The sequence below is a fragment of the Falco rusticolus genome, chromosome 5, assembly GCF_015220075.1.
Source record: "Falco rusticolus isolate bFalRus1 chromosome 5, bFalRus1.pri, whole genome shotgun sequence".
Classification (NCBI taxonomy): Eukaryota; Metazoa; Chordata; class Aves; order Falconiformes; family Falconidae; genus Falco; species Falco rusticolus.
In genome coordinates this window covers 80536606-80564453 of record NC_051191.1, presented here as the reverse complement: position 1 = coordinate 80564453, position 27848 = coordinate 80536606, and the positions used below count along the sequence as shown (strand labels likewise).

Sequence of the window (27848 nt, the reverse complement as noted above, 5' to 3'; positions counted from 1 at the left end):
GGTGTGTGTGCGTGTGTGAAGGACTGAGTTCATGTCTTTCACAGTTCAGGCTAATAAAATCTCAACACTAAATCATCTTTTCCTTGATCAATAAATATAAGTCAGATTTCTGCAGTGGTTTCAGACATGCTGCTATTATGCTGAGCTTCTGTGTTTGCAGGAAAGCTGGGTACTACTTTTCCCTCAAAGGACATTTATTTTAAACCATAAAATAGTCAAGATAATTATTGTTTGGTTGGTTGGTTGTTGGTTGTTTTTGTTTTTTAAAAATACTTTTTTTCCTACATACTTTGGCTAGTTATTTAGAGCTTGAGAAATTATATTCAGGAGAGGTCAGGGGTGAGAACAGGCAGCAACTTTTGCATTTAAGAAACTGCTTTCTGGAAAAGTTAATAGATCAGAGAGTATAAAGCATAAAAGTATTAACTGATGCAGAAAGCATTTCAAGGAAAAAGCATGAGGAAAAATCTGGAAAGAATTTCTGTGGCTCTAGTCAGGTATTAGTCCTTCACAATAGCTCACCTGTAGTACTCTCTGGAATACTGTATTCAATTCTGTGCACAGTGTAAACTGAGTCACACAGCATCCAAAGACAATGTTCTGGAGGGGTTGGTGTTTAGCGAAGTAAAACCACAAGACTGATGTTTATCAGAAAAAGAAAGGATCTAAGAACATCTTTTTTCAGTGGTATGGACATATAACTGGGAAACTAGGAAGTAACTTTCTGGGATAATTTTTCCAAGGAATGAGAGGTCTTAGCCCCCTGAACAATCATAATAAAAGTTAAGGACCATGTGCAATGGGAACATTCCCCCACTGCCAGAACAAAAGATGAAACGGTTACTTCTGTTTCATTCTTGGCCACGACTGTGGAAAACTGGGCAGCAACTCACATTCAGAACACTGGTGTTGTGGACAACAGTCTGATTTCTGTTAGAAAAGGGAGGAACAGCAGTATTGACTTTCTCCTTTCTGTTTAGAAAGTGCAACAATAAAATTAGGAGTTTGATGCTGAAATGGTTATCTTTAGGATTCTTTTCATCCCAAATTAATACAAAAACCCCCAAGCCATAGTTCAGAAAGGCAACAACAATAGACACTGATTTTTCCGTTACTTAACGTGACATAATGAAGTGCTGCTTTTGGTTTTGACAAAACTTTGATGGAAAAAACCCAAACAACTGAAGCTGCCTGTGGAGACTTACTCAATATGAAAGCCTTCTGCAGAGCTTCCAGCTACCTACAAGCAACACCTAATTCAGTTTTTTAAAAGTTGTGCGGTAACCCATTTAATGAAGTGTATGCAGATAAGAAAAGGACTGAGGGAAAGGAGGATGATCCCCAGCAAGACTGAGCTGTTGCCTGTGATTGCTGGTTTTGACAACAGGAAGAAGCAGGAGTAACTCCTCTCTGAAACTGCTAAAACTGTTCCAGAGCTCTTTCTCAGCCTTTTGCAAGGGCGGCCGTATAAGGCACATAAAAGGGAGGGACCCTGCTTTACTCAGGGTGGGGTTTGATAAGTTGGGGGCAGAGTCAGGCAGCAGCTATCTAGGGAGCCTGGTGTACAGAGCTGAGGGAGCAGCAAAGAGAAGGCACAGGAGGGCATGCGACAAGAGAAAGTAGGTAGTATTTGCCCGGTGGTTTCAGGTTTTTCTGTGCTTTATATCTGACTGTGTACGATGCCCTGTTTTGATTAAGCAGGCTAACAAATGTGTTTCAGGCAGCTTTCTTTGCAACTGCTGGGTGCTACAAGCACTTGTCTAGGCAACCCCAGCACTGTAAAATGAATGATACAAAGGGAGCGTACTTCTCATAGGGTTTGTTATGCTCTTGTTGTAGATTGACTCAGATGAAGGGCTTTGTGTTCTGACTTTAATGTTCGGTCCTTCCAGCTTTTCATTGTTAAGAGAACTGATGAGGGAAAGGAAGTATTTCTCTGTCTGCTGTAGCGCTAATGTAGGAATGCATCAGTCCACCTTACAATGACCAGTGTTAAGAAATGAGCACATTGTAACAACTCCTCTGCTCCATGTAAATGTGTTGTGGAATAACTCGGAGGGCTCTGTCCAGATGTACTACAATGGGAGTTCATCCACTACACATGAGGATCTTTAAGCAACAAGAAAAAATAAGCTTCATTTAAAAAGAAGGGGTGAAGGCTGAAATTCTCTCTAAATTACTCTATTCTGCTAATGCTAAAGTAACTCGGAATGTGGGTGTGAGTCTCTTGAGGAGAGGAGCAGCCAGCTGTAACTCCTAGGCATGCGGGATTTATATTGTGGATAACACAGTACATTACAATATGACATTACAGACATACTTTTTACATTAACATCAGCAGTGCTTTGAAGTTAAATTCACCTCTCATGATATTTTTCGTATTCTCATATTTTCACAGTATTTTCATTTTAGATAAGCATTTCAAGGAAGGAAGCTTTTCATGGCACTGTGTAAGAAATGAGGCAGTGCAGAAAATGACACTTAGCTGCTGTCAGTCTCAAAAATTATTGCTGCTGAGTATCTGTGTATTAGCAGCAATGTAAGTCTGCCTCATGAAATATATATTGATCTGCAAAAGCCTTATTTTCTGTTTTCTCTAGGTACTTGCTTGAGAGTAGCAAAGTTAGCAGCAGACATTAAATGGCCTGAAGAAAATCAGGCCAGGAGTCTTTGATCTTTTCCCTTTTAACAATATTAGGCTTCCAGTGACAGTTATAGATAAAGGCATCCACCTTTTTGCACTTGAGAAAAATTGTTCCTGAGCACCATGGACTGCAAGATCAGATCTGTGAAGTGACTGAAATAATTTAGTCCAGGCTTAAAATCTTTCTGTAACATTAACATTCCAGATAAGATCTCTTGAAGGTGTAGGTGTTACAGTTCAAAACCTCAATCAATAGAGGTTTCAGGCAATAGAAAGTTTATAAATTCCAGGAAATTTTCACAGTTCCACCTCTAATCAGGACACTTTAAGAACTGCTCAGCTTAAAATAATATCATAGGATTACCTCTCAGTACAACTCTGCAGCTGTACTGGTGTTGCACTATTTAAACAGTTTTGAGCTTCCTTCTTAATAAATGTAACTTCCTTCCTCCAGAAGCCTTAACTTCTTTCCTTTCCCAGTCTCAAGTTACTTCTGGTGTCTAGCATGAGTCATTGTCTAATACGTTTTTCTGATTTAATTTCAGAGGCTGTGAGTGACAGAAGGTGACAGGCTGACAGTTCACACTTGTGTCACAGAGAGGCTCTGTGATAACAGCAGAAAGTCATCAGCTGCTGGAGAACACTCTGGGCAGGGAGGACACACAATACCGTCTTCGTGATTTTAAATATTGATCAGGCTTAGTAATACCTGTGCATTGTTACAGAATGTCCTATGATAGTGGAGAAACTGTTGGGCACTCCATGTATAACCGCTGTGGATGGGTTCAAGGCTCCGCTTCCCAGCTTAGCAGTCTGAATGGAAATAAGAAATCTCCCACATCGCTGGAAGTCAGGGGGAACTTAGGCAATATGCAGTACTCTTCCGTGGCGCTGGATCCAGAAACCCTGGTGAATAATGGATCCGGGATTCCCCGCAACTCTGAGGAGGACACAAAGGCTGCATCCTTGACAGAAAGTGAAGTCCACAGGGCCTGTACAACAAAGTGTTTCCTTAGCCATTATTTAACTAAAACTAGTATGCAGGGAGATGTCTACAACTTCCTGGAGAGGCCCAGTGGATGGAAGTGTTTTATCTATCATTTTACAGTGTAAGTACCTGCATTTTCACATAATCTTTTGTGTAAGAAAAATCTGAAACTGTCCACTTAATCAGCCAGAACTCATAGTACTTGAGCTCCTGGGCTGAAAACCTGTTCCGTGAGTAATCCCACTGAAAGCAATGGAAATGCCAGTTTCTCAAAGGATCAGCTGCTATATCCATTAACATTTCCAGAGAAGGGGTTTTTATTCTTCACATGACATCTGTCCTCAAAGATGTACACTGTATAATTGATGTTTCTGAGGAGAAGTCCTATATGAGGCCGTTTTCATTGATGCCTTAGCTACTTTACATTATTCTAACTTTGGACACTGCAGTTTTTACCATGCGATGTGGAAGGTTCAGCTCTGATCAGATATGTCACCTTTTTATAAGTCCATTTTGCTTACGCTGAAGTGCCAAAACAAGTAATTTTTTGGACAAATATATAATCATAACATTACTAATTTGAATTCATTTACAGTCCTGAATATAAAATGAGTAGAAATTTGGCAAAACTTTTTCATTATACCATGTATGTAGTACCTACAAGGAAGAAATCAAAGCTTTCATTTACCTTTGTAAAACAGTGGCTAGTATATTAATACAGCTGTTACTGTTTTCTTTGAGCTGCTCATGGTATCTGTCAAGTTTAGCAAGACCTCAATTACTGCTTTGAGTGCTGCTTAACAGAATGATAATTTGTTATTTTACCTGTAGAAAGGGTCCAGCTGTGCTCTCACTAAGGCAAAAGGAAGTTTTACCGGCTGTAGTGAGCGCAAACTAAGCCAAAAGTCCTTGCTTTTATTATAGATTTAGCATATGTCCTAAAGAAATGCAGAGTGTTGAAATTGTCCTGTTTATCTCAGATGAACTTTTCTATGGCCTAACAGCATTTTGGAAGAAAACATTATCGTTTACTGCAGTCAGGAACTGCCCAGAGAATTATAAGAATTAATCATAATGCTTCTGTTTGGCATAAAATAGATGGTCTTATTAGTATTTACTTCCTTTCACCCTTCAGATTTGTGTATGGATTCTTTGAAAAGGATTTTTTGATTAATGAAATTTTGGCAAGTAAAGTCCTAGGCTCCCTTTCAAGGACTATGCCTATAGTACATAATAATTCCTAAGGCTTAAACAGATGTAATTTGTGTAAACTTAAATATGTGAATAGCCATGATTTAAGCCTATTTGAGGGTAAGACTTACTAATTTTGCTAAAATGCATTTGTTTCATCATCTCTGTTGCTTTTATCTTAGGCTAAGGCTGATCTTTAATATGTACTTATATTCTGTGATGGGCATTAAAATAAAATAAAAAAAATAAACATCTATACTCACTTCCACACGTACTAGAAAATTGGAGAAAATATTTGCATTACTATCAGAAAACTTATTTCTTTAACAGTACACGGATTTAAAATTTACATGTAAGAGTACATAAATTGACCTCTTTTAAAAGCTTTTTCTTTGAGATTGCTTAAAAGGAAACATTTTAAACATAGGTTTTGGGCAGCATTTTGTCTTAAGTATATTTTTGCTAATAGTTATCCTAGTAATTCCATGGTGTGTTCATTTACATAACAAGTTTCTGTCTTGGAAAGAACATACTTTACAATATTAAATGTCGTTAAACATTGTTGAAGCAATAACATGCTAATCTAAAATACAATTAATTTTATTGTGAAAAAGTTTCCCATGTTACATCTGCAGTTTTGGAGTAATTTATGTAGCATTGCTATGATGATGACTGGTTTCATAACAAATCAAATCTTCCAAGTATGTAGCTGATGTTTGTGTAGCCTGAAGGAGCTGGATGTGCAGACTCCCTTCATTGTCCTTTTGTCCTTCATTTGCCAGAAAGACCACATAACTCATGTACAAACTTGTGGGAAGTTTCTGTCCAAGAGGGACTGGAGTCTGTTCTGATCTAGAGCCAGTTCTGCTAGAAAGAACCTAACTTTCCAGAAACAGGCAAGGCAAGGGAACAGCAAGTGCTTCAGGAGGTGACCTTCCTCTTGCATTCTGAAATTGCCAAGATAGCCTCATTTCCTATACCATTTGTAGTGTGCCTGATACTTCAAGTTTCTTTTAAGGGAGTAAACTCATGCTTCTTAAGGCACTTCATAGTGTGTGGTAGAAAAGGGAATTATATTTGCCTAATTATATGTGGAATTTGTGTTATTTTAGCAAAGTTATTCTAGACTAAAATTATAGGTTCAAAACAAAACGTTTGAAGGGGTGAGTGGGTTTGCTTGACAATTCCCCCTCCCAGTTGTGAAAACATTCTCGCTTAGGTAATTTTCAGCTTCACTGGAGGTACTGTGAAATACTTAACTCCTGAAATCTCCAAGAACAGAGTAGAAGATCTCACTGAGAACTTAGAAAGAGGTGATGGCTTGAGAAACAGCTGTGACATGCAATAGCAATACATCGATCTTAACCAACCAATTCCTGTGGCTATGTAAGAGCCTTAAGGTATTGGATATTAATGTATGTGAGAGTCCAGCACTTTGCCATATGGTCCTCAGTCCAGAAAAAGAAGTATGTGCCTGGCTTGAATTTGATTTCTAAACTCGGCTATGCACTTGCTTAAATCACATCCAAATGTCAAGATATTCGGGTGTAACCCTCATATTTCATCTTTTGAACGAAAAGTATAATATGTATTGGTAATGAGTTTTATGTATGGTAATGAAGTTACTTGGCAAACCCACACGTTTAAATAATTTAATTTTAAGTGGAGCCTCATTTATGTGATGAGTTTATGTTTCTGAAACTTGTATACATTTAGTTACAACTGGAATGGCTGAATTATGGTCCAGAATATTGGCTAAAATACTGTGTCCACATACGTGTGAACTGAGTGGTGAGGGATGAAGTCAGGCAGTTATCCTGATAATATTATTGACCCCTGTTTAGACACCAGGTAGCAATGAACATAAACCAAAACCAGAATCCAGTGTAGGTACTCAAAGTGCTAGAATGTAACCGTGTTGGGGAATGTTACACTTTGAAGTCACTGCAGGCCACTTTGGCCATACAAATAGGGGTGGAGAAGATCCCCTGGCTTTTCTGCCATGTTTGTGGAAGCAAAGAACCAGAAGTAGGAAGACATAACTCAAGCCTATTGAAAGAAGAAGATCACTATATGTGCACCCACATGTACGTACACGCTGAAGTGGTGACCAATAGTAGAACAGTTTGGTTTCACTTCTGTTCAGGGAGAAGAGGTAACTGCTTGTTGTCATGTATTATTTTGTTCTGTGAGTGACAGAGGCCACCTTGTGTCAGCCCAAGGCTATGTCTACATAACAGTGCAGCCCGGTGCTGCACAGCTGCACTGGCTCAAATTCCAGGAAAATAAAACAACTGAATGTGCACAGGTCTGCACTGGTGGATCCATAGTACCTTTTCCCCTCAGATATGCCCTGTTGTTTTTTACTCACTGCAGTCCAACTGCCTTGTCCTATCTTTCCCATTTCTCTGGAACATCCAGTGACTTCTCATCTTGGTCTTTTCAGCTGCTGTTGTCTGGGTAGCTGAATTTTTCAGTTAAAACCCAGAAACTTAGAGGGGACCTGAGTGGGTAGCACTTAGGCTAAGAAGTGATGAAGCAGAACAAATGAAGTCTAATGAAACAGGGACAAAGGAGACCCTGGGACCGAAAGACAGAAGGGTAGATTGGATTGTCATAGAACGTGATACTGGTGCCAGTGATGCTGAAACTGGAGGAAAAGCAATACAAGATCAGGCTAGCTCAAGAACAAAGGGAAGCAACCTTAAGCAGGAAAGACAAAGGAAAAAGGACTAGCAGCTTTTGAAGATGAGAAAGCTGGATATAGGCACACAGGGCTGGAGCTGAGGGACAGCTGAAAATGGTCAAGAAGCTCAGAGAGCCACTGGGAGGAAGAAGGGGTAGGAGATGACAGCTGGAAGCTAGGGGAAAGAGAGAGCGTGGAATCCATGACAGGAGAAGGAACCTTTCACCCGTAGGCAACTGGTTTGAATCTTGTCCAAGTCAATAGTGAAGAAGTAATGACTGTGGGGAGATACAAAAGGAGCTGTTGGTCTCAGTCCAGTTCTTAGCGAACGGATGTCAGCATCACTGCTGGAGTTAGCACAGCTGGAAGGCTTGTTGGCAGTCAGTAGAGAAACCACAGGCTGGTTGAAAAGGGAGGCAAGTCTAAGGCAAGAGGGAGGCCCATGAGAGGGACTCTTAGATTGTGTTCTCAGACCTGCCACTTTCTTGTCGTGTAACACCATGAAAGTTTAAGTGAGAACTTGCAGCTGTTCCAGGTTTCTTTGTGCTGGTTTGGCCACTTGTTAAATGAGTGTTAGTCCTTGCTTTCATTTAAAAGTTAGACCAGTCTTTATATCCCCTAACCTCCCATGGGATGGGGTGAGCTGATTTAACAGCCCATTGCTAGCAAACCACCTCCAGTTCTGCTCAGCCTCATCCACCTCAGCCATTCAGCTTGCTCCTGCCAGTTCTAGTTGTCCTTGGATATCCCTGAATAGCCAGTTCAACTTGCTATGCCACCAGAAACCTAGGCTAGCAGGAGAAAGACGATGGTCTTCTGTCAGGTTAGTAATACACATTCAGCATCTTGAAGTACTGTCCAGTTGTTCTCTTAGTGCTCCTAGTGGATCATAATCACCTGTTGAATTTCATATAAAGTTGTACAGAATAATTGCAAAGTAACACAGCAAGTCATCTGGCAAGTACTGCCGACCACCTGGCTTGACGGCAAAACATTTCACAAATGCAGAGTTTGCCTAGCAACAAAGTCTGCTCTCCAGGCTCCTGTATGATTTATGGGGAAAGAACTCCTCCAAACGGTGACTCAGGGAGTGTAATGGCTGTTGCTTCAAATCATTCCTAGGGGACGATGTCTGTCTGGTGACTGCATGGTAAAGATAGGGAGAATGTCCTCCCTAGAGTATGGTTTCATTATATCTGGCATAATAGTTTACCAAGACCAAAAAGTTAAGATTCCCTCTCTCACCTTCCCTTCTTCTGTCCCAGACACCTACTTCTGCTGTGTAATGTGTGCTGCCTCTGGCTCTCACTGTAGCCCTCCTAAGCAAAGTCAACTCACTTTAACGGCAGAAATCTAGCCAAGCAAGAAAGCGAGTAGCTTTGGATACTTCAAGGAGTCACAGTATATCAACAAATGGTCTGATTGCTGGAACCAGCACTGACCAGTTGGCCAAAACTGGAACGGGATGAGGGCGAGCTCTCCTTTTTGCCACCAGACAACTGTGGTGTCAGCTCAGCTTCATATGAAAACGTGCCCTAAGCTTACTTTGTTACCCCTCTCCTCCTTGGGACAGACTCCCACAGCTCCTTCACAGAGAGGCACACAGGCACACACACATACCTGTTCCTGGCAGCTTGTTGAAAAGAACTCATCTAAGGAATTGCTGTTGAATATTTTAAAAGTGTGTGATCCTTACAAAAAATATGAATTATATCAATAATGCTGCTAAATTATGACTTTGGGAGGAGAGTACAGAAAAATCAAGAACATGTTTGTAAAACGGGGGCTGGCCAGCTAAGTGTTTTTTCTTTTAGGAAAGATTCTATGTACTAAAGTCTGTGTCACCACGAGTAACACAAAAAGAAGAGAGTTCATATTATTGGGATAGATGAAAAATTGCAGTTTCCTCTTAGTATTGTTTCTCTTCGGGCTTTGCTTTCTCAATATTTTTTTACTTCCCTCAAATTCATGTAAAAAATGCAGTAGTCATGTTCTGTTAATGCAATTGAAGATGTTAAGAGCCACCGTTCTGGCTGATACTCCATTTTTGTTTGGCACACAGCTGCTGATGATGATGTAAAGAACATTAAAAGGCAAAAAGACAAGGGTCTGGTGGTTCCTTTTAATGACTGTGGGGCACTTGCCTGCCTGTCTTTTGGTACATCGACTGTAGCAGCTCTCGGTGAAACTAGATATATATAGCAAGTAAGTTAGCGTAGTGTTCTGCTTCTGTTTTTATCTGTAAATAGGACCTATAGCCCATTATTTATAACTGTTTATCTCAAAGGGACCATCAAATTCCCATTTTTGTCCTTTTCACAAATCTCTAGAATGCAAGCAGATATTTTGCTTTTTCCAATGATGTGATTGTAATATGACCAGCATGAGCAACAACTAAAGTTCAGAGTAGTTATGACTGCTTTTGAGATTCTCATTTTGATCTTGATGCCACAGCTTAGGTCTGGACATTATGTGCTTTCAAAAGGATAAGTTAAGGATTATGATTATGATTATGGTTATTATTACTGGATTCAGGATATTTTTTACCAGCATAACAGTTACTTATTTGGACATTTTGTACAGGAATTGAACTGACAAGTTTTCCAGTTTAGAACTACAGTAGCTACTTTTCATCTATTTAGTAGCTACAGAGAGGTATTAAGCTGATGTCTTGTCTACGAATATAAACTTCAGGTACCGAAAGATAAGCAATATTAAAGGGAAGAAACTCAAGAACTGTTTTATTAAAGTGGAATGTTCCTCTTACTGCTTAAGGTTGCAGGTTCAACTGGCTGATATGGCGGAATGACTTAAGTTGCTAATGGAGGTGCATTGATATTAAACAGAATTGTCTTTAGCATTCTGTAAAGTTCCAGGATTTGGCTGTTCTAAAAATACATGGGGCCAGTTATTAATTTTTAGTCTCTTTTCCTAAGGAAATGAGGTTTATGCAACCACACTGTCTGAGCATGTCAGTCTGAAAGTGCCTTACCAAAAACTTTTGAGCCAGTTGGCAAATTTCAACTAACATTGACGAAGGATGAGACATGTCAGAGATACTAAGTTTCTTCATGTTTTGTTAAAATAAGCATTTGGATAGAGGAGAGATAAAATAATAACCCCAAAGATGAAAACACTTCACTTCAAGCTCAATTAAATTGTTTGGCACCAAAGAGTCTTTTCAGGAGAGAGATGTTACAAAAGTTCCTAAGGAAGAACTTTGATGTGAGCATACTTCACTTTAGGCACAGAATAACCTAACCACAGGGCACAAAGCCATAGGCTATGTAAGTTTTATTTTCATTTTTTGAAATTATTGATGACTTTTTCCATCATTTATGTAAGAAATCCAATCCATCTTGTTCTAGAAGCTCAAATTTGTAATAGACTGTGCAATGAATATGTATTAATGTCTGCACAGGCTAATGTTGTTTCTATAGTGAAACCATTTGTTTCTATAGTGAAAACAAATACTGTAGTGTGGCGTTGATATGGTGCTGTTGATGGAATTCAGTTACACTTCTGTGCAAAACCTCTCTGTTCTTACAGAAACCAGCAAAATAAAAATACTCCTTGATGTTAACATTACAATTGTTCATTTCCTTGTAGACTCCAGATGGTATCAAATTCAAGAAGAAAAGTGTTTCAGTTGTCTTCATGATAATCAAGCTGTCATTTGCTGTATTTGCACAGCGTCACTGTATGCATTTATTCTTTCCCCTTTTTCTTATACTGAACCTAAGAAACATTAGCGAGTACTACAAAGAGGTTGGTCTTTGTAAATGGTGGTAGCAATTTCCTGTCCCTGTGGAGAAGTGTCATAGATCGCATGCCAAAACCTACTGATTTTTTTGTCTCACAGTCAAGGTCAATGATACATGTATCAGCATCATGAACACTGATCATGAAGTCATGATGATGACCTGTTTCTGTCAATGTTTGAAGAACTGATTAGATCTGTTCTAGAAAGTCTTAGTGATATAGAATCAAAATGGAAGCTTAATGCCTGTGCTCAGGGAAGGAAAGGACATGCAGACATTCTGGTAACAAGACATGTAGAGATGAGCACAAAAGACAAACATAGCAGCACAAATGTTAATGCAGACACAGACACCGAATTGAATCAGGGAGCTTAAATCCCAGGAATGGCAGGGCACTGAAAAAAAGGTTTCTGTCAAGATCAGTGCTTCTGGAGATTGTAGTGAGTGCATGAATGTAATTTGTCAGTTCCGGACTACTGCCAGCTAAACTCAGATAAAAGGCAAAATCCAAACCTTACTGCTCTTTAAAAAGCAGAAAATATGTTAGGCTGTTAAATGCTTTAAAAATGTGAAGCACTCATTACTAATAGGAGCTATGCATGTTTTAAAAATAACATCTTTAGGCAGTTGATTCAGAAAGTTGGTTTGAAGTGGGAGATCTTTTTGTATGATATGTGGCTCATTCTTTGATTTGAACAGCATTGGTATTAGCAATTGATTCAAAACTGGTTTGTAATAGTTTATACATATGCAGATGAAAGGTCTCAAGAAAAATGCAGAATAATAGTGTGTATTTGTAAATTAATTTTTAAATTTTCTAGGTGTTGTGGAAATATTAGCTAGTTAGTTCTGACTGAAGCCAGCTGAACAACTTCATTTTACATGCAGTGAGGCTATCGAGCATTTCTGAATGCAATATAGAATGAGCTAAAGAAAAAAACTGAAAACAGATATCCTTAGTATACCCATATTATAGGTGGAATTTTCCTTCGGTTGAGGCTTTAAATCCCTGAAAATACTTTATTCTGAGGCAAAACAGAAAGGCAGATATGGCCAAACTCCCTGCCAGGCAGGCTGTCTGTTAGTAGAGTCCAAAGCTAGGCAAGCTTCCATTAAAACCTGTCTGGTCTCCTTCTCCAGTTCTGCTGAAACCAACACATTCCCAGACTACTTTCTAATTTTAACAGATTGGTATTTTCAGCAGAAAAAATTGTTCCTTTACCAAAATTTCCAACCAACTCTAATTTGTGTATGATCACATTTGTATAAGCACAAGACATTTCGACAAAATGTCAAGCCTCAGGAGCCTGGAAATAAATTTATGAGAGAACTGAGGGACATCAAAATTGCCTACAAAGACACAGGGACATCTTTCTCTTTATGGCTTAGTCAGAAATTCCTTTGAATAACAGAAATCTGTAAGCACTGTAAACGAGGTTTTATTCAGACTAGCAGGAATGTTTTCTAGAAGCACATGGCTATTCAACATAAGACAGCATAGTCCCATTTAGAAGAAAGTGAAGTACTTCATGCATTCAGGAATGAGAGTATCTTGCACTATTATAGCATGAAAAAATGGAAATGCTTTCCTTAATTTTCATGCCACAAAACAACCACTTAAAATAAAGAGCAGCTTGTGTCTCTGGAGCCCCTCAAAGAACTTTCTGTTGGCTAAACTAATTTATTCTCCCCAACAACAGTCTGTCTTAAAGCTACCAGTCTCTGCTGGACAACTCTGTAGTCTATAATCAAGAAAAAAGGTGAAGCTGCAATGGCTGTAGTTGCACAAAGATTTACTTGGACTTATTAGCCTCAATCTATTCTTTCTTTCTTGTACTTTAACCCCAGCTGAAGCAACCAGATTTCTTGTGTCCTAGTGTGTTAGTAGAACAGAAAATTCTGGCTTCAAATCTTGCTGGAGCAAACGGCAGATAGGATAAAAAAATAATCTAAGAAACTAAAAAAAATAGGTTTTGGATATAATTTAAACTGGAGACATATATAAGCCATCAGCGATGATCTAGCTGGTGAAGAAAGTCACAGCAGCTCAGTTGTGAGGAATGAGCACAGCAGGAGATGTCTGGTTGTGTTAAAAACATCAGTGACTCATGATCAAGGCACCTAAATATTACAGAGCATAGATTTCAATGGCTTTTCTGTAATAATTTTTGTTAACTTTCACTATAAAGCTCATAATTTTTCTAGAAATGTTTTCTTGTCTAAACACAACTTTTCAGAGTCACTTATGTTTGACAGACCCCAAAGGCCACAAAGCTACTGTTTTGTATTTGGTTGCCAAGGCGGATATTTCTGTCTAATGGATTATAAGTTTGTCCCCTCCTTGCCCATCCCTTTTTTTGTTGTTCAGGAGATAACATTCCCACAAGCGTCCAACGTATCAACTCTTCAAGTACACTTATCTGCAGTAGATAAACACAAAACCCCACATGCACAGATAGTCTTTGCTAGAAATGGCATTATTTGATGCAAAACCAAAAGGAGGAATGATTAATACTTTTCCTTTAAGAGCTTTCATTAGGCTTGTTGTCTTCCATGGAAAATGAGATTGTTATAGCACGACCTTGAAAGAGTTCACCCTTGATAAAGTACTTGACATGATTTTGCTCTCAATGTTGTAGTTAACCTACTAGTTCCAAGTGTTTATAGGCTTCAGTAGGGCATGTTCATGGCCAATTAATCTCTTAAACGCAAGTTGTCTCTGGCTACCATAACAACAGAAACATGTTTAAAGTTGCACTAGCTACTCCGAAATGAAGCAATGTTTGGGAAGATCAGGACACAGAGAGGCACCGATTTGTAACCTTTAACCCCAACTGATCAACTGTCCAATGCACCAGTACTGCCTATTTAAATTTTTTAACACATGGAACAGATGTAAGGGTGATGGTTTAAAAATATTGATTAAAAAAGCAGTTGTATTTTTATGTATGCATGAGTCTTAAGGTATTTAGGAGAAACCAAGAAGTACTAAAATTTAGTGTACATTAGCAAGACCTCTCTGGGGAAAGCATGGCAACTCCATCTTCTGTTGGTGTGAACTGTGTTAAGTGAGAATCCAAAACCAAACAAGAAATTCTCAGGTAATCCTCTTTCCTCTGATAAGTAAAACTTTTTTTTTTTCCCCCTTTTTAAAGAGAGGGTGAGGAAAACTCTGCAAATAGGTGATTTGGGTTAAGTTTCTGTCTTCAGAAAAGTAAAAAATTGAAGGAAAAGAAAACCACGTGTTTTGAGAGGAAATACTTCTCTATTTTTAGCAGCTATATGGCAGAAAAGTAAAAAAGTATTTGCTGAGGTAATAGCTCAAACTATGGTTTGACATCCTCGGGAATCACAGGAGGACTCAAAGAGGACTACAAGATACCAGGAGGCAGTACCTAGTTTATTTTAGGATAGGAGAGAGTAGATCCAGCTCTACTGGTTTGTAATTATTTGTCTCCTCTTTATCAATTCCTTCCCTTTAGGAACTGAACAGCCACCAACAAGTGAGACTGTAATCTGTTGATGTAAATAACTATTTCCAAGCAAGTAAACAATCACAACCTGTTTTCACTCCCTTGCAGTGCAGAGCATTGCCCTTTGAAGGAGACTGTATGGGTAACAGGGAACATGGGAAAGCCAAACTGGCAGCTGGTGGGGAAAGGGAAATTGCCACATGACAAGCTTTAAATACTTTCACCCCAAGCCAGCAGTATTAAACTCACACCCACCCACTTGACCTACCTATAAGTATCCCAGAAATCTAATCAGAAATATTTAGGGAGACCCAAGATCTGGTTATCACTTGTTGACAACTTAAAATTGGTAGACTGCCATTGCATTTGGAGGAACAGTTTGTTTCTCAAACTGAAACATAAAGTGAGACCTAAAGACAAACCAGTGGTATTTAGTGCTGAGTCTTGCTGAAGGTTTGTATGTGGCACCACATATTCAACAATTGTTCTGCTCTTTATAGGGAATTTGGCTCTCAACCAAGGTTTTTTTCCTCCACTTTGTTTAAAAAGGTCGTTGGATAGAGCTATGTTTAGCATCCCAGAGGCTGTTAGGAGCAGGCCACAAGGAGGTTTCCTGATTGCCTAAGAGGCAACAGAGCAGTAACTTACTGGATTCTGCAGGTCAGTTGGCAATTAATTAAGCTATTCATCTTCTGGTGCATGGCTCAATGACAGAGATAGTGACCTTAAAAATATATGAAGGCAGTGTGCATTGACTGCTGTTTCAAAGATATGAGAGGGAAAATTCCACTGTATTAGAGAAAAAGGTGCAAAAGAATTGCTTGTTTCTATGGGAGTGAATTTACTTGGGGTACAGGGATGAGGACTTGACCTTTGTTTCCACTACTTGTCTCCAGCACTTTTGTCATAACACAGATATCACTCACTTACCCAGCTCAACCCCATGGCTTCTTTCCAAAGCCTGTGGTGTGCACAGAGAGTATAAACAGTTCCACTGTTATGGCAGAGGCATCACCAGCAATGGCTAAAATTTGTCTCTGGGGCTGCTATGTAAACCTTGGGTCCTGAATGGCACCTCAGGGGTCTCAGCTCCAGCCCTTTACCTGCCTCCCCCTCCAGGACACACATATCTAGTGAGAGGGGAGAGCAGTCCCAGCTTCTTCACACTGAGGTTGTGTCCACCCGTGAACTGCTACATGTGTTAAGTGGAAGGGAAATTACATACTGCAAGATCAATGACTGGAACAGCACCATTTTGATTTTTGTATATGTTTTTACATCTGCCTTCAAATGCTCCTGTTACTTTTGCCATTTTCAGTCCATCTGACTCTGGATGATAATACCAGAAACTATCCCTTATCTGTTTTAAGTTCAATTTCTAAACACTTCAAGTAAGGAATGAGAAGTTCTACTTTCATGTTGGTTGTGAGGAGTAGTAATTACGTCCTTACCATTCCCCCTTACTTCAAAAGGCTTTACTGTCCTCATGGAGATGACAGACTGTACAGCAAGAATATTAGAGCATCTCAGGTCCTCTGTTCGGGATTACATGAAAAAAAAGAAGAACAGATGTCTGAAATGTAAAACTTTGCTAGTGGGGGAGGTTTCCAGCATTCTGGGGAGCTGTGATCTAAAAGGAGCTCTTCGTCTTGGGAAGGTGTTGGGTTTAGGCACCTCTTGCACTCAGAGGAACCTTCTGGGACTCAAAACTGTATGGTATAAGGCTGTCACAGAGCCTGAAGAAAGCCAACAGAAAATGATCGTGTTAAAGTGCATGCCTGAGCAGCAGAACCAAGAGTCTTGGTGTCTTGGTTTGTTCACTATTTTCAACTGACAGTACTCAAAAGACAGAGCTTTTAACTGACATTATACACACGAGAAAAAATACTTGTTTCTGTATTCTGGATCTTCTGTGTAATAACTAATGCTGTATATGCCTGCTGCACAACATGTTATTCTTGGAAAGAATGAGATGTAGATAATCTTGTACGGTATTTCCCAGTGACACCTGAAATGTAATGGACAATAAAATACAATTTTTGTCAGTGCAGAGTGCTTTGTTCCATATGCAAAGGTCTGTGAAACACAGCTGCAAAAATGGCACTGTTGCTGAAGTTTCCATACAGTTAGGGATCATTTTTCAGGCTTGCATCCTGCTGTTCTCATTTTCTCAAGCTAACACCACTGAGCTTCTGTAAGTCATCCTGCTGTTGTCTGAGTGCTGGCTCAGAATCTCTTTTTGCTCTGCATAGACCAAGGAGGAAGCTTGTATGCCGCATAAATACATCGTCTTGTACATCCCTTAGCCTTCCCTGTTGCTCTGTTCTGCCAGCTTTCCCTGCCACCTGGCGTGTAGCTCTGGCTCCTCTGTATGGTTCTGTGGGAGCGCACAGGGAATACACAGTGCAAGAAATGTGCTGGTCCTGTGATGGTAGGGAAGGTAGAGCAGGATGCAGCTGCAGGCAGGTAGCAGCAGGAGGTTGTGGAGGGAGATGCTAGATGTGAAGAGAAACTCGAGAGCAGAAACGCTGCTTTGTTTAACATCTGGCAAGACTGAACAGCAATTGGACCGCAAGTTTCCTGAGCTGCTCCCTGAAGACATGTTGCTCCAGGACATGGCAGCACACATGCACTCAGTTTAGCTAGATCAGATACTGCCCCCAGAGCAGACCAGGAAGCACACCCAGCATTTTAGGCAGCTAACCTGTGCTGAGATACTCTGCCATCAGCAGTTCCCAGGCTAGCCAGTTCAAAACTAGCTCTGATGTACCTGTTTCAGCTTTGTGTAGTCACGCCCTGAGGTGAATTTGGGAAGTAATCATGCATATTGCCAGAGCACTGAGTGTACGGAAAGGCTGACCAGAGCAAATACAGCCTGTTGATACACTCAGAGCCCTAAGAGCAATCCACTTCTTGTCAAGGTGTGTCCCTGCACTTTGCAAAGGTCTGGTTTTGGAGGGGCAGTTGTAGAAAGCTCTCCTTTTAGCTTCATGCATGTTGCCCACCAGTTTCCAGGAATGTTCATCTGGTCCATAGGCCTGCCAGTTGATGAGGTACTGAAGCTTTCCACAAAATAATCTAGCCATCAAAGTCTGCTTCCCATGGTATTCTGGCTGCCCTTGTACCCTAACTGCAGGCCAGGAGTGGATTGCTGGTGGAAAGTGGGTGAAAAGGCATTAGCATTATAAGGATTATGGATCTAAGGGCAAATAGACACTGACACATCCTTTCCATCGTTTTGGGTTCTCTGTAGATACAGATGGACAATGACAACATATAGTGTATTATTTTTAAGGTTATGTTTTCAAGTGGGAGGTTATGGAGCAGAGCTGAAGGCAGGAGCAAATTCTGCTATCATGGAATCAGCATGTTTTACAGCTTCTGAAATGTTCATTGCAATACACAGGTAAAAAACTTTAATTTTTTTACACAGCAGGAAGTTGACAGGTAATTCTCACTTTTTTATAGTATGTAAGAATACACAGCATTTAATTTGAGTATGAGCTTTCATGAGGACAAAAGTTGAGCTTTGGATAGAGAAAGCAATAAATGCCGTCTGCTTCTCGAGATGCCTTTGTCTTTGCTAGTAAGAAGCTTAACTTTATTTTGATATACTTGAGTGTGTTTGTATTCATCATCCAAATTGTTTACAACTAATAACACTTTCAATGGTTCCATTTGGGGATTCTTACATTTATTTTTCTTGATATTCAAGACAAAAATTTGAATCTTTTTTACAATTGGCAATATGATATTTAACAATTTATTCTATAATCTTAATTTTCAGGAGTGATGACTATTTATGGTTATAACAGAAATTAAAGTGAGCTACAGGTATTACCTGCAAAACAGGTACCTGTTGTCTCCTGTTTGGTGTCTAAAATGGTGTCCAGAATTTTCTGTCTCTGTAGAGAATAGCTATTTTAGATACAAAAACTGTGGAAGGAAATGAGATGAGAAAACACATCATGAACAGAAAATTATCTTTATCATCAAAACAGGACAACAGAAACAAGAAATTACCAAGTAAGCAGTAACCCAATCAACAGCTTCAGGCACTTCAGTCAGAGATTTTATTTGGCCATGGCCATTTCATAAATTAGCTTCTCCCTGTAATCCTCCATCATAGCCCTTTTCCAGGAATTGCTCTCCTTTCTTATAGAGGAAAATATAGTGCTCCAATCCTTTGGCTGAGTGTATATTACATGCTTAGAAAGCTATAAAAGGCATCAAATAATAGTTCTGAATGGAAATTCATCATGGTGGGAAACCTTTACTTGTATATAAGCAGAACATCTTACACAGGTTACAAAACCTAAAACTGGCATACCTCTTATTTTCCCTTTTGCCTTTTTTCCCATCATAAATGTACTGAGATCTGAAAAGTCCCCAGCTGCTTTCTTCAGTCTGAGCCCCACTCTTAATTCTTAAGAATCTTCGTAAGTCAGGCTTGATTTATAACAGATTGTCTGTCTTACATTCCTCAAAATATTCTCATATTGAATGACTAATCACATGTTAGCAGACACACAGTATTGGCAAAACAGTCAGATCGTGGGATTTGTGCTTTCTCTCACTAATAGATTAGGAAGCAAAATGATCTGTAGCAGTCTGTGTGATCTGCTGGTAATATGTTCCCTAATTCAGTTCAGGAGGTAGATATGCTGCAGTCATTCAGGTTTTGTGTGTGAAGGAAAATACATTCCTCCTGTGGGCTACGACCTATTTTAGAAATGCCTTAATCCAGTGGTAGCTAAAGAGGCAGTATTTTTATAAAGCCTTATATAAGATCGCTATGTAAGGCTCTTCTATCCTTTGTGTGCATGGTAGTTTGTATTATTTTAATTAGAAAGGGTTGCATATACTCTTCAGATTTTTATTTTTTTTTTTTTAAACACTAAATCCTTTGGTATCAGTACAATTGGAGAGTCAACCATTAAAACTACTGTTCAGCAAGAAAAGGTTTAGAATAACCTACATTATGGTAAAATCACAGCTGTGAAAAGTGATTTCTAGGTTCTGTTATCGAATAGTATGGATTCTACCAGGCAACCTAGGAAGAGGCTCCTCATTAATCCATGAGATACTTTGGAACTAGGAGGACACAATCAATTCCAGACCATGTCTTTAGTTTTGTAGCATTTTGTTGTTGTTCACTTAGGAAAACTTGATTCACCTTTGGTGTAACAGACAGCAGCTGCAGCCTAAAACAGCAGGCGAGCATTCAGTAAGCACAGTTTTATATCTCACTGAAAGGCTTCCATATTCTACAAACCAATTCTACAAAAGTACCTGTTTCAGTACAATTTGAAAGCTTCATTTTGAAGCAGTAACACAATGCTACACTGCAGAAAAGGGTTAGGTAAGAGCAGTTAGACCTCCCCTGCCTTGCAAGGAAGGGTTGGATGCTGTCAGGGCTCTGCGGGGGCCAGCAGCTCCTCAGGGCATGGGAAGTATTGGGGGGTCCCCAGGGCCAGCATGGCAGGAGCTTGCAGCCAGAACCCATCACACAGCACCACCTGGGGAGCAGGGCCGGGGTGAGGGGGTGTGGGTGTGCAGGGCAGTCTCCCAGGGGACTGTCACCCAGTCTCCCTGGGGACTAGGACAGGCTGAGATTAGTGCCTACAGAGGGTCTTGACAATTGTCTTGGTAATTAATACCGGTTTTAATGTCTATTAACACTTATTTTCTCCCCACATAAATAGCCTAACTGGAAAGTGAATATGGTCTTCCCATCACATAAAAGGGAAAAATCACTGGGATTGGTTTTACAATTGAGGACACTTGATGGCTGTATCTTTCAGCCAAGGTGGGCTCAGTAAGAAGATAACTTTTTTTTTATATATAGGACACAGCTTTCCCCAGTGACAAAACTACTTGCAAGAATGCTGCCCCTGCAGTTTGCTGCTGAGCTGTGCAATAGCCTGATACCTGCAGCACGTCTCTAATTCCATACGAATTCTTGTACAGTCTTCTTTCCTAAACTTTCTGAACTTTTCTACACAGACTTTTTCTAAAGTCTATTGCTTCTGTGCCAGAGCTTTGCTGTGATTAGAGATTACTGGAACAACATCTTTGCTATCAGTTCATGACTTACTGGTTGACTAGGTGAACTGCCTTTGAACTGAACTTGCTTGCTTTTTTTTTTGTTGTTGTTTTTGTTGTTGCTGTTCTTGTTATTGGTAATTGTGAGGAACTTGATGCACTTACTCATTAATCTGTATTTATCTTTGACTTTGTCCTCACTGCAACTTAATCTGTACTTATGGGAGCTGCCCTCATGCTTGTAGTTCAGTTGCTTTTGTCACTGCTTAGCACAGCTTTTTATCACTTGGTCAAAGAATCCACTCATTTCCCCATAATAACGTCAGTTGCTAATGTCTCCTTGTGCTTTCTGGCATTCAGGCTAAATATCAGGCTTTCTGACATTACCTAATGTTTCTATACCAGGCTTGTTATTCTTCCAGGTCCCAATAAACAGACTCTAATAATTCATTTTTTGGAATCAAGATCAAGAGTCTCAAGCCCACCGGTCTCTACTTTGAGTTGTCTTGGAATAACACAGTATGGTAGTCTAGTACTGCTTAGAGCTGGTACCATCCTTGCCTGCCTTGCTCTGAATTCTGGTCTCAAGTGTGTCTTCACCGATAACTTTAACTTTTGTGTGCTTTGTAGGTATCATGCTTTTGTGTCATGCAGTTGACAGAAGTGGCAAACATGGTCACTAGATGTGGGAATTTCAGTGCTTGAAATTGTTAATAGTGTAGTGTACAAAGAGAAAACCTTTCTGCTTGACATTACCAGAAACATTTTACATTATGGTTTGGATTTGGGAAAGGAGATTATTGTAACTGGAATATATCGAGGTGATCTGAAGCTAACCCTTCCCCTCTTGCAAAAAGCAAGTCTTGATCTTTTATGACAAGAAGTGATCAGCAGTGAATCTACATTTCAAATAAATGCATTTAATAGAGGACATGGTACTTTATCTGTAGAATGTCCAGCCTATCCTGTGCTAGCAGTGATACCTTTGTTATTCATTGAGAAAGAGCGACACCCGCTGGTCAGGATATATAGTGCCATAAATTTTAAGTGTCCTTTGAACGGTTTTAATGTGTGGTTTGGAAATGGAAAAAGAGAGAGAGAAGATCCTCAACACATAAATACAGAAGGGAACCAACGACTAGCTGGAAGTTACAAAAACTAAGGGACAGTGCTGTGTCCCTTAGTAAATGAATGCCATCAACTGCTCTCTTGTATACATTGTTACACACATGCATCTTGGTACTTTGCATCACCCTTTTCTCGAAATTTCATAAACCTCTTTTTTTTTGAAGTTTACAGATTTAGTTACTTTTTCTGAGGCCTAATAGGAGATGTAGTTGAAGATGTAGTGATAGTGTCTGCAGAGTATGTAAGAATATCCAGTTCGTCTCTTTGCTTAACTTAGAGTGGAAAAGGAGAAAAGGTGTAAAGAGCACTGTCATCCACAGTATCTTGACATTTAGAATGTGAGTTATCCTTGGGTTTTTATTTTTTAGTAGTGAGGGTAGTAAAAGAAGACAAAGGAACTTGGAAAGGAGGTAACTGAAATGGCAAGGATCTGGAAGAAATGTAGGGGCTGTACTCAGAGGAAGCTTTCCATACCTTTATACATGCATTTTGCTTGGAAATAAGATATGTAACGGCGGTAGGAATGGTACATCAGCCTCATAAAAAAGATGAGAAACAACAGAATGGTTAGGTTCAAGAAGTGTTTGGTAAATTTATCCTGGAGTTTGATGTGGTTATTTCAGGGACTGGCAAAGTTCCTATGTTGCCGTGACTATTGACTAAGTTTCAAGAGATCCAGGTTCTGAATGTTTTTGACACTGTCCTGATGTTGGACAAGTCTGTTCACCTCTTTGCATCTTTGCCGTTTACCCATCACTGGAATTACTAATTGAAAGTAAAAGCTGCCTGGATAAAGAAACTGTGTGATACAGCACAGCATCCAACCGAGTGGGGTACTCAGTGAATGTGAGGGCTTCTGTGTAGTATTGTACTTCTCTCAGATTAAATGTATGAAGAAAAAGAGAATATTATAACCCTGGTTACCTTACTTTTATACCTGCATTTTTGTTATATGGAAAGCAGTGCTACTCTGTAAAGAAAGGCTTGAGCTGTGCATATTCCCATGCCTAGACTCTTACCATATTGGACACTGGCAATACACTTTTGCTCTAAACTCCTTATCAGCTTTCTCTTTTCCATTTAACAAAGGCTGGCTCGTGTTTCAATGTCTCCTCTCAACGTTTTGCTCTGGTTTTCTTTTCTTTCTTCCCCCCCCCCCCCCCCCCCTTTTTTTTTCTTTTTTTGAGTATCACTCTCTAGTCATACTGCCTACAGGGAGAAAGCAGGACTTCTGCCCCCTCTGCTGGCTGACATCTTTGGTCAGTGTAGCAGCTCATTAAAACAATGCATCAGTTTTATTATGACTTGGGCAGATCTTTGTACCTTCTAAACATACCACCATTTTCAGAGACAGAAGAATTTAGGACTGAAAGTTAAACTGCTGAATAATGTGCTTGGCAACTTGTGTATGTTGAAGTGAAAGAAGTAGCAGGACCGGGTGATGGTTTGTGCAACTAGTGAATCATGAGAACATGCCTACTATCTGTCCTGTGCTAAAGGTGCTGCTAGCCTTGACTAAGACGCATTATCTACATTTTTCCCTTTCAGCCTTATTTTTCCTAAAGACATTTCAACCCTAGGTATTTGCCATTCATGAAGAACTAGAAATCATTAAGATGCCTACCGTGAACACATTTTGCTTTGTTAATACCATCAAAAGTGGTGAAACAGCTTCCTGAATATGAGAGACTCTGAGAAACCAGATTTTAATTTTCAGTAAGCATGATAAACATGTTTCCCCATTGGCTCCTTCTCTCCTTTACTCCTGGTAGTGCAGGTCTGGCTTGTTCTTTTACACAGTGCTGCTGAATCTTAGCCCTTTACTAGCTGGCTCTCAGCTAAGACAAGGCCAATGCAGGGCATGCTCAGGAACAGAGTTCAAGACAACCAGATAGTAGCTAGGCATCAGGAGAGGTTTACTGAAGGCATCCCGAAGATTGTTGCCCTTTGAGGGATTAGTTAGGAACCTCCAAAATCTTGCCTTTTTAGATGTCTTAGTCTCCTTTGAGCAGATTTCAGAAAAAATACTGAACTGTTTCAAATTCCCCTTTGAAAATCAATGCAGGGTAATGTTTATTTATTAATTCTGCCAACAGATCAAAATGTTAGTTAGACCCTTGGGATAGAACCAACAGCTCTGAACTCTATGCCTGGGTAAGAACATATTTTGCAATCTGAAGCTGTCTCCTTACAACAAGGTGCCTAAAATCATTCCCCTAGGTTTGGCCAAGTCTTTCTACTTGGTGCTAATGACGAGCTCCTTCTGCTTCGGAGCTAAAGCATGTGCTTGGGCTTAATACCCTTCTGAGACTGAGATTCATACCCACATCTTCCACCTCCCGGGACAAGACCCTAGCAATCTGGCTGGGAGGCCAGAGTCACTTGCAGAACAGTCTTGAAGCCAGGGAATTCGGAGGGGTTTGTTGTCAAACAGCACAAACTTCTGACCCCCGATATGGTTATTGAAAAAAGAGACTGCCACAAACAATCAGACCACATTAAACCCCCATCCCCCCCTATGTCTGATCTCAACTTTCTGTATATTCAGCACAGGTTGCACTCAATCCATCAAAATTCTTCCATAAAGATGATGGGCATTGTGAGAGGTTGAGGTAGTATATGACCATTTTTTTCCTGTGACTCTGCCTAACAAATCTCTTTCTGCTGCTCTTTTCTATGGGTTTTTCAGGATGCAACAAGGTCAGGGCTACTCCATGAGATGGAGCAAAACAGGAGCAGGGGCTGACCCCACCATAAGCAGGGACAGTGCTTTCACCAGCAGGGCTGCTGCTTTAAACCACAGCATCCAAGTACAGCGGACAGAGCAGCGTGCTGATAAAAAGGCTCATTGGCAGCTCCAGACAAGTTGGACTGCGAATTGACCACATATTTATTGTGATTTGTAGTAGCAACTGAGCACTGGAAATAAAAGCTACCTGCAAGAAGAGCTCACAGATAATGCATTTTATGACATTGGTTTTCTTAAACATTCTTCTATTATATGGCATGGTAAAGTCATTCTTCATATGGACTTCACAAAATTTATACAGTTCCTTTTCTATTATATTCCCATTATATTTTTTAAAAGAAAAAGGAAGCCCATTTTCTCTTTTGTGTTAGATAGGAGTAGTGTTTTAAATCGTAAATTTTGATTTGTACTGAAATAAATCAGCTAGCTAAAGATATGGAAACAATTTAAAATGTTTATTAAGGTGATGAAAACAAAAAAGTACTGTAGAGAATTACCTTCAGGCATTATAATAAACATTAACATTCTGTCTAATTCCCTGTGAGTTATGAATTACAAAGCTGGAAAGAATGGTATTTATTATTGCTTCCTGTTTCCTGTAGCATGCATAGTGGAATTGCATGTCTGATTTTCTGAATCCCTAAGTTTTACCAATCCAGTAATTTAGGCTGGCTAGTCCTCTACTTCTGTAGAAACCCTAAACTTGTATGATAATTACTAGTGCTATTTTCTTTTCAGTTATCATCTTACAATATTATGCTACCACACCTAACTTGGAAGCATCTGAAAAAATTACTTTACAGTAATGCCTGAACCAGAATACATAGTGGTGGATAGCCATTCTTATCCCAGCAGAGCTCACAGCTCAGAATAGACAGAGAGGAACCATTACCTTTGCAAGCCCATCACGAAAAAAAAATTAAATAGATCTATCGAGATGATCTTTTCCCCTTCTGTTTGACAGTACTGATTTACAAAAAGCCCACAGTGTTACTGTTTCAGCATATTGGAGATGTACCACTCGCTACCCATCGCTTAAGCAAGGTTTGATGGAGGACTAAGAGTTCAAATAAATAACTTTCACACCTGTAGATGACAGAAATAGTTAAAAATAGCCCAACAACAGGATCCAATCACACAAATTCCTGAGATGAGCATCACAGAATTTTCCTGTGCAGATTTGGTTTTCTGCTTTACAGAAAACAGTAACTATAAAGTACTTGTACTTTGACCAGCTCTTCAGTAACTACACAGTAATTATACTGTAACTATAAATAACTCATAGAGAACTTTTTAAAGTGCAATTAGGTGTCAGAAACCTATGCAGGGGGAGGATGTTATAGAAATTGAATTGCCATTGTATTGGAAATAAATGGGTGAAATTAGCTAGAGGTGGTGCAGAAAGAAAGTCAGGTGAGATGATCATGGTTTCCCATGACTGTCGAAGCCCTGTGCTAGGTGCATCGTCTTTCCTGGATGACCCCTAAAGGGATGCAAGAAGAGTAGGAGCAATAGCTGTCATGCAGATGACATCACTGTCCCAGTTCTGGCAGTGGACAAGAGCCATCAGAGGGCTTTTGCCTCTTCTGCACAGTATGCTCAGCCTTGCAGGTAGATATTGACTGAGCCACAATGGGCTTCCTGAGGGAGCTGAGCCCAGGCTGGTGGGGAGGAGAGATGATGACCTTGCAGGGTCATACGTTGCTCCCTTTTCTTGGGGGGGGGCTCAGCCATGACGGCACATTATGGCAGTGGCTGCCCCTCCAGCCCACTGAAAACCATCAGCTTGCATTGGGGTGAATTGTCTTAGATGAGCTATTTTATATCTATATCTATTTTTATATCATTTTATATCTATATACGTGTATTTACACTTACTTTCTATATGCTATATTCTATATTATGTATTCTTGTACTGGGCTTTGGTGCCCAGGTGCCGGCAGCGGGGGCTGCAGGGGCCGGCTCTGTGAGGAGAGGCTGTGGCCGCCCCGTGCTGGACACAGCCGGTTCCATCCAGCTCCAGCCGACTGCCGCAGGGCACAGCTGGGCCCGGCAGCCAAGGTGGAGCTGTGTCCTGGGGAACACACTTAAGGAAGGGCAAAAATACACATAGGCAGAGAAAAGTGAGGAAAAAAAGCGTGGGGAACAGCCCTGCAGACACCAGGGTGAGAGCAGGAGGGGCGGGAGGTGCTCCAGGCACCCGAGCAGAGGTTGCAGCCTGTGGAAGGGCCCATGGTGGAACAGAGGAACAGTGTGAGGAAGAGGAGGAAGGAGGGGCAGAGACAGAGCGTTATGGACAGACCGCAAACCCCCGTTCCCCACTCCCCCATGTCACTCAGGGCGTGTGTGAGGGAAGGAGGCATAGGAGCTAGGAATGAAGAAGAGGAGTTGAGCCTGGGAAAGGAAAGTGGGGGCAGAAAAGTTTTCATTTTCTTTGTTTCTCACTGTCCAAATCTATTTTAACTGTCCACATCTATTTTAACTGCCAATAGTTTAAGTTAATTTTCCCCGAGCTGGATCTGTTTTTCCCATGACAGTAACTGGTAGGTGATCTCCCTGTCTTTGTCTTGCCCCATGAGCCTTTTAATCTTATTTTCTCCACTTCTGTTGAGGAAGGGGAGTGAGAGAGCAGCTGGGTGGGCATCTGGCAGCCAGCCAAGGTCAGCCCACCCCAATTCTATAGTCTATATGTAGTCTATATATTATGTATATCTACTTCTATATAGAGAAACTATGTATATACAAAAATGTACACATATATATTTATATGAACACTGCATAGTCCACAGGAAATGAGCAGCCAAAGAGTGGTCTGAGATCATGTGGGTAGGATGTTTTCAGAAAAATGGCAACCAACCAGTCATAGAGAAGTATGAAAACATGTGGGGTATCACATAAAAAAAAATGTGAGTCTCCAGGTATGTCATAGGCAGGAACGTCACACTCTGACACCTTTCTGGTGTAGACAGGAAGAGGCAGCTGGTCCTATCAGCCAGTCACAGAGCAGGCTGCGAACAAGTGGTGTACAATGTTTTACAAAATGGCAACCCCCAGGGACAGAAAGAGGTGAAGCGAACAGATGAGGTGACTGGAAGATGCACAGGACTTTGGGGCAAGTGGGATACATGGTGGGCAGTAGAGTCAGGGCTTCCCCTGCCATTAGGGCGGTGGCACCCATCGCTC

At 40.3% G+C, this 27848-nt stretch overlaps 1 protein-coding gene across 1 annotated transcript in view; it reads left to right on the top strand.

The window, feature by feature from the left end:
- The first annotated feature begins 3195 nt into the window (after positions 1-3195).
- The window catches only part of LOC119147957 (potassium voltage-gated channel subfamily KQT member 1-like), a 510752-nt gene continuing 486099 nt past the window's right edge, over positions 3196-27848 (top strand). The window contains exon 1 of the mRNA XM_037387400.1: positions 3196-3753. Within this exon, the coding sequence (XP_037243297.1) occupies positions 3371-3753 (383 nt within the window). The 5' untranslated portion in view covers positions 3196-3370. The remainder of the gene's footprint in view (positions 3754-27848) is intronic.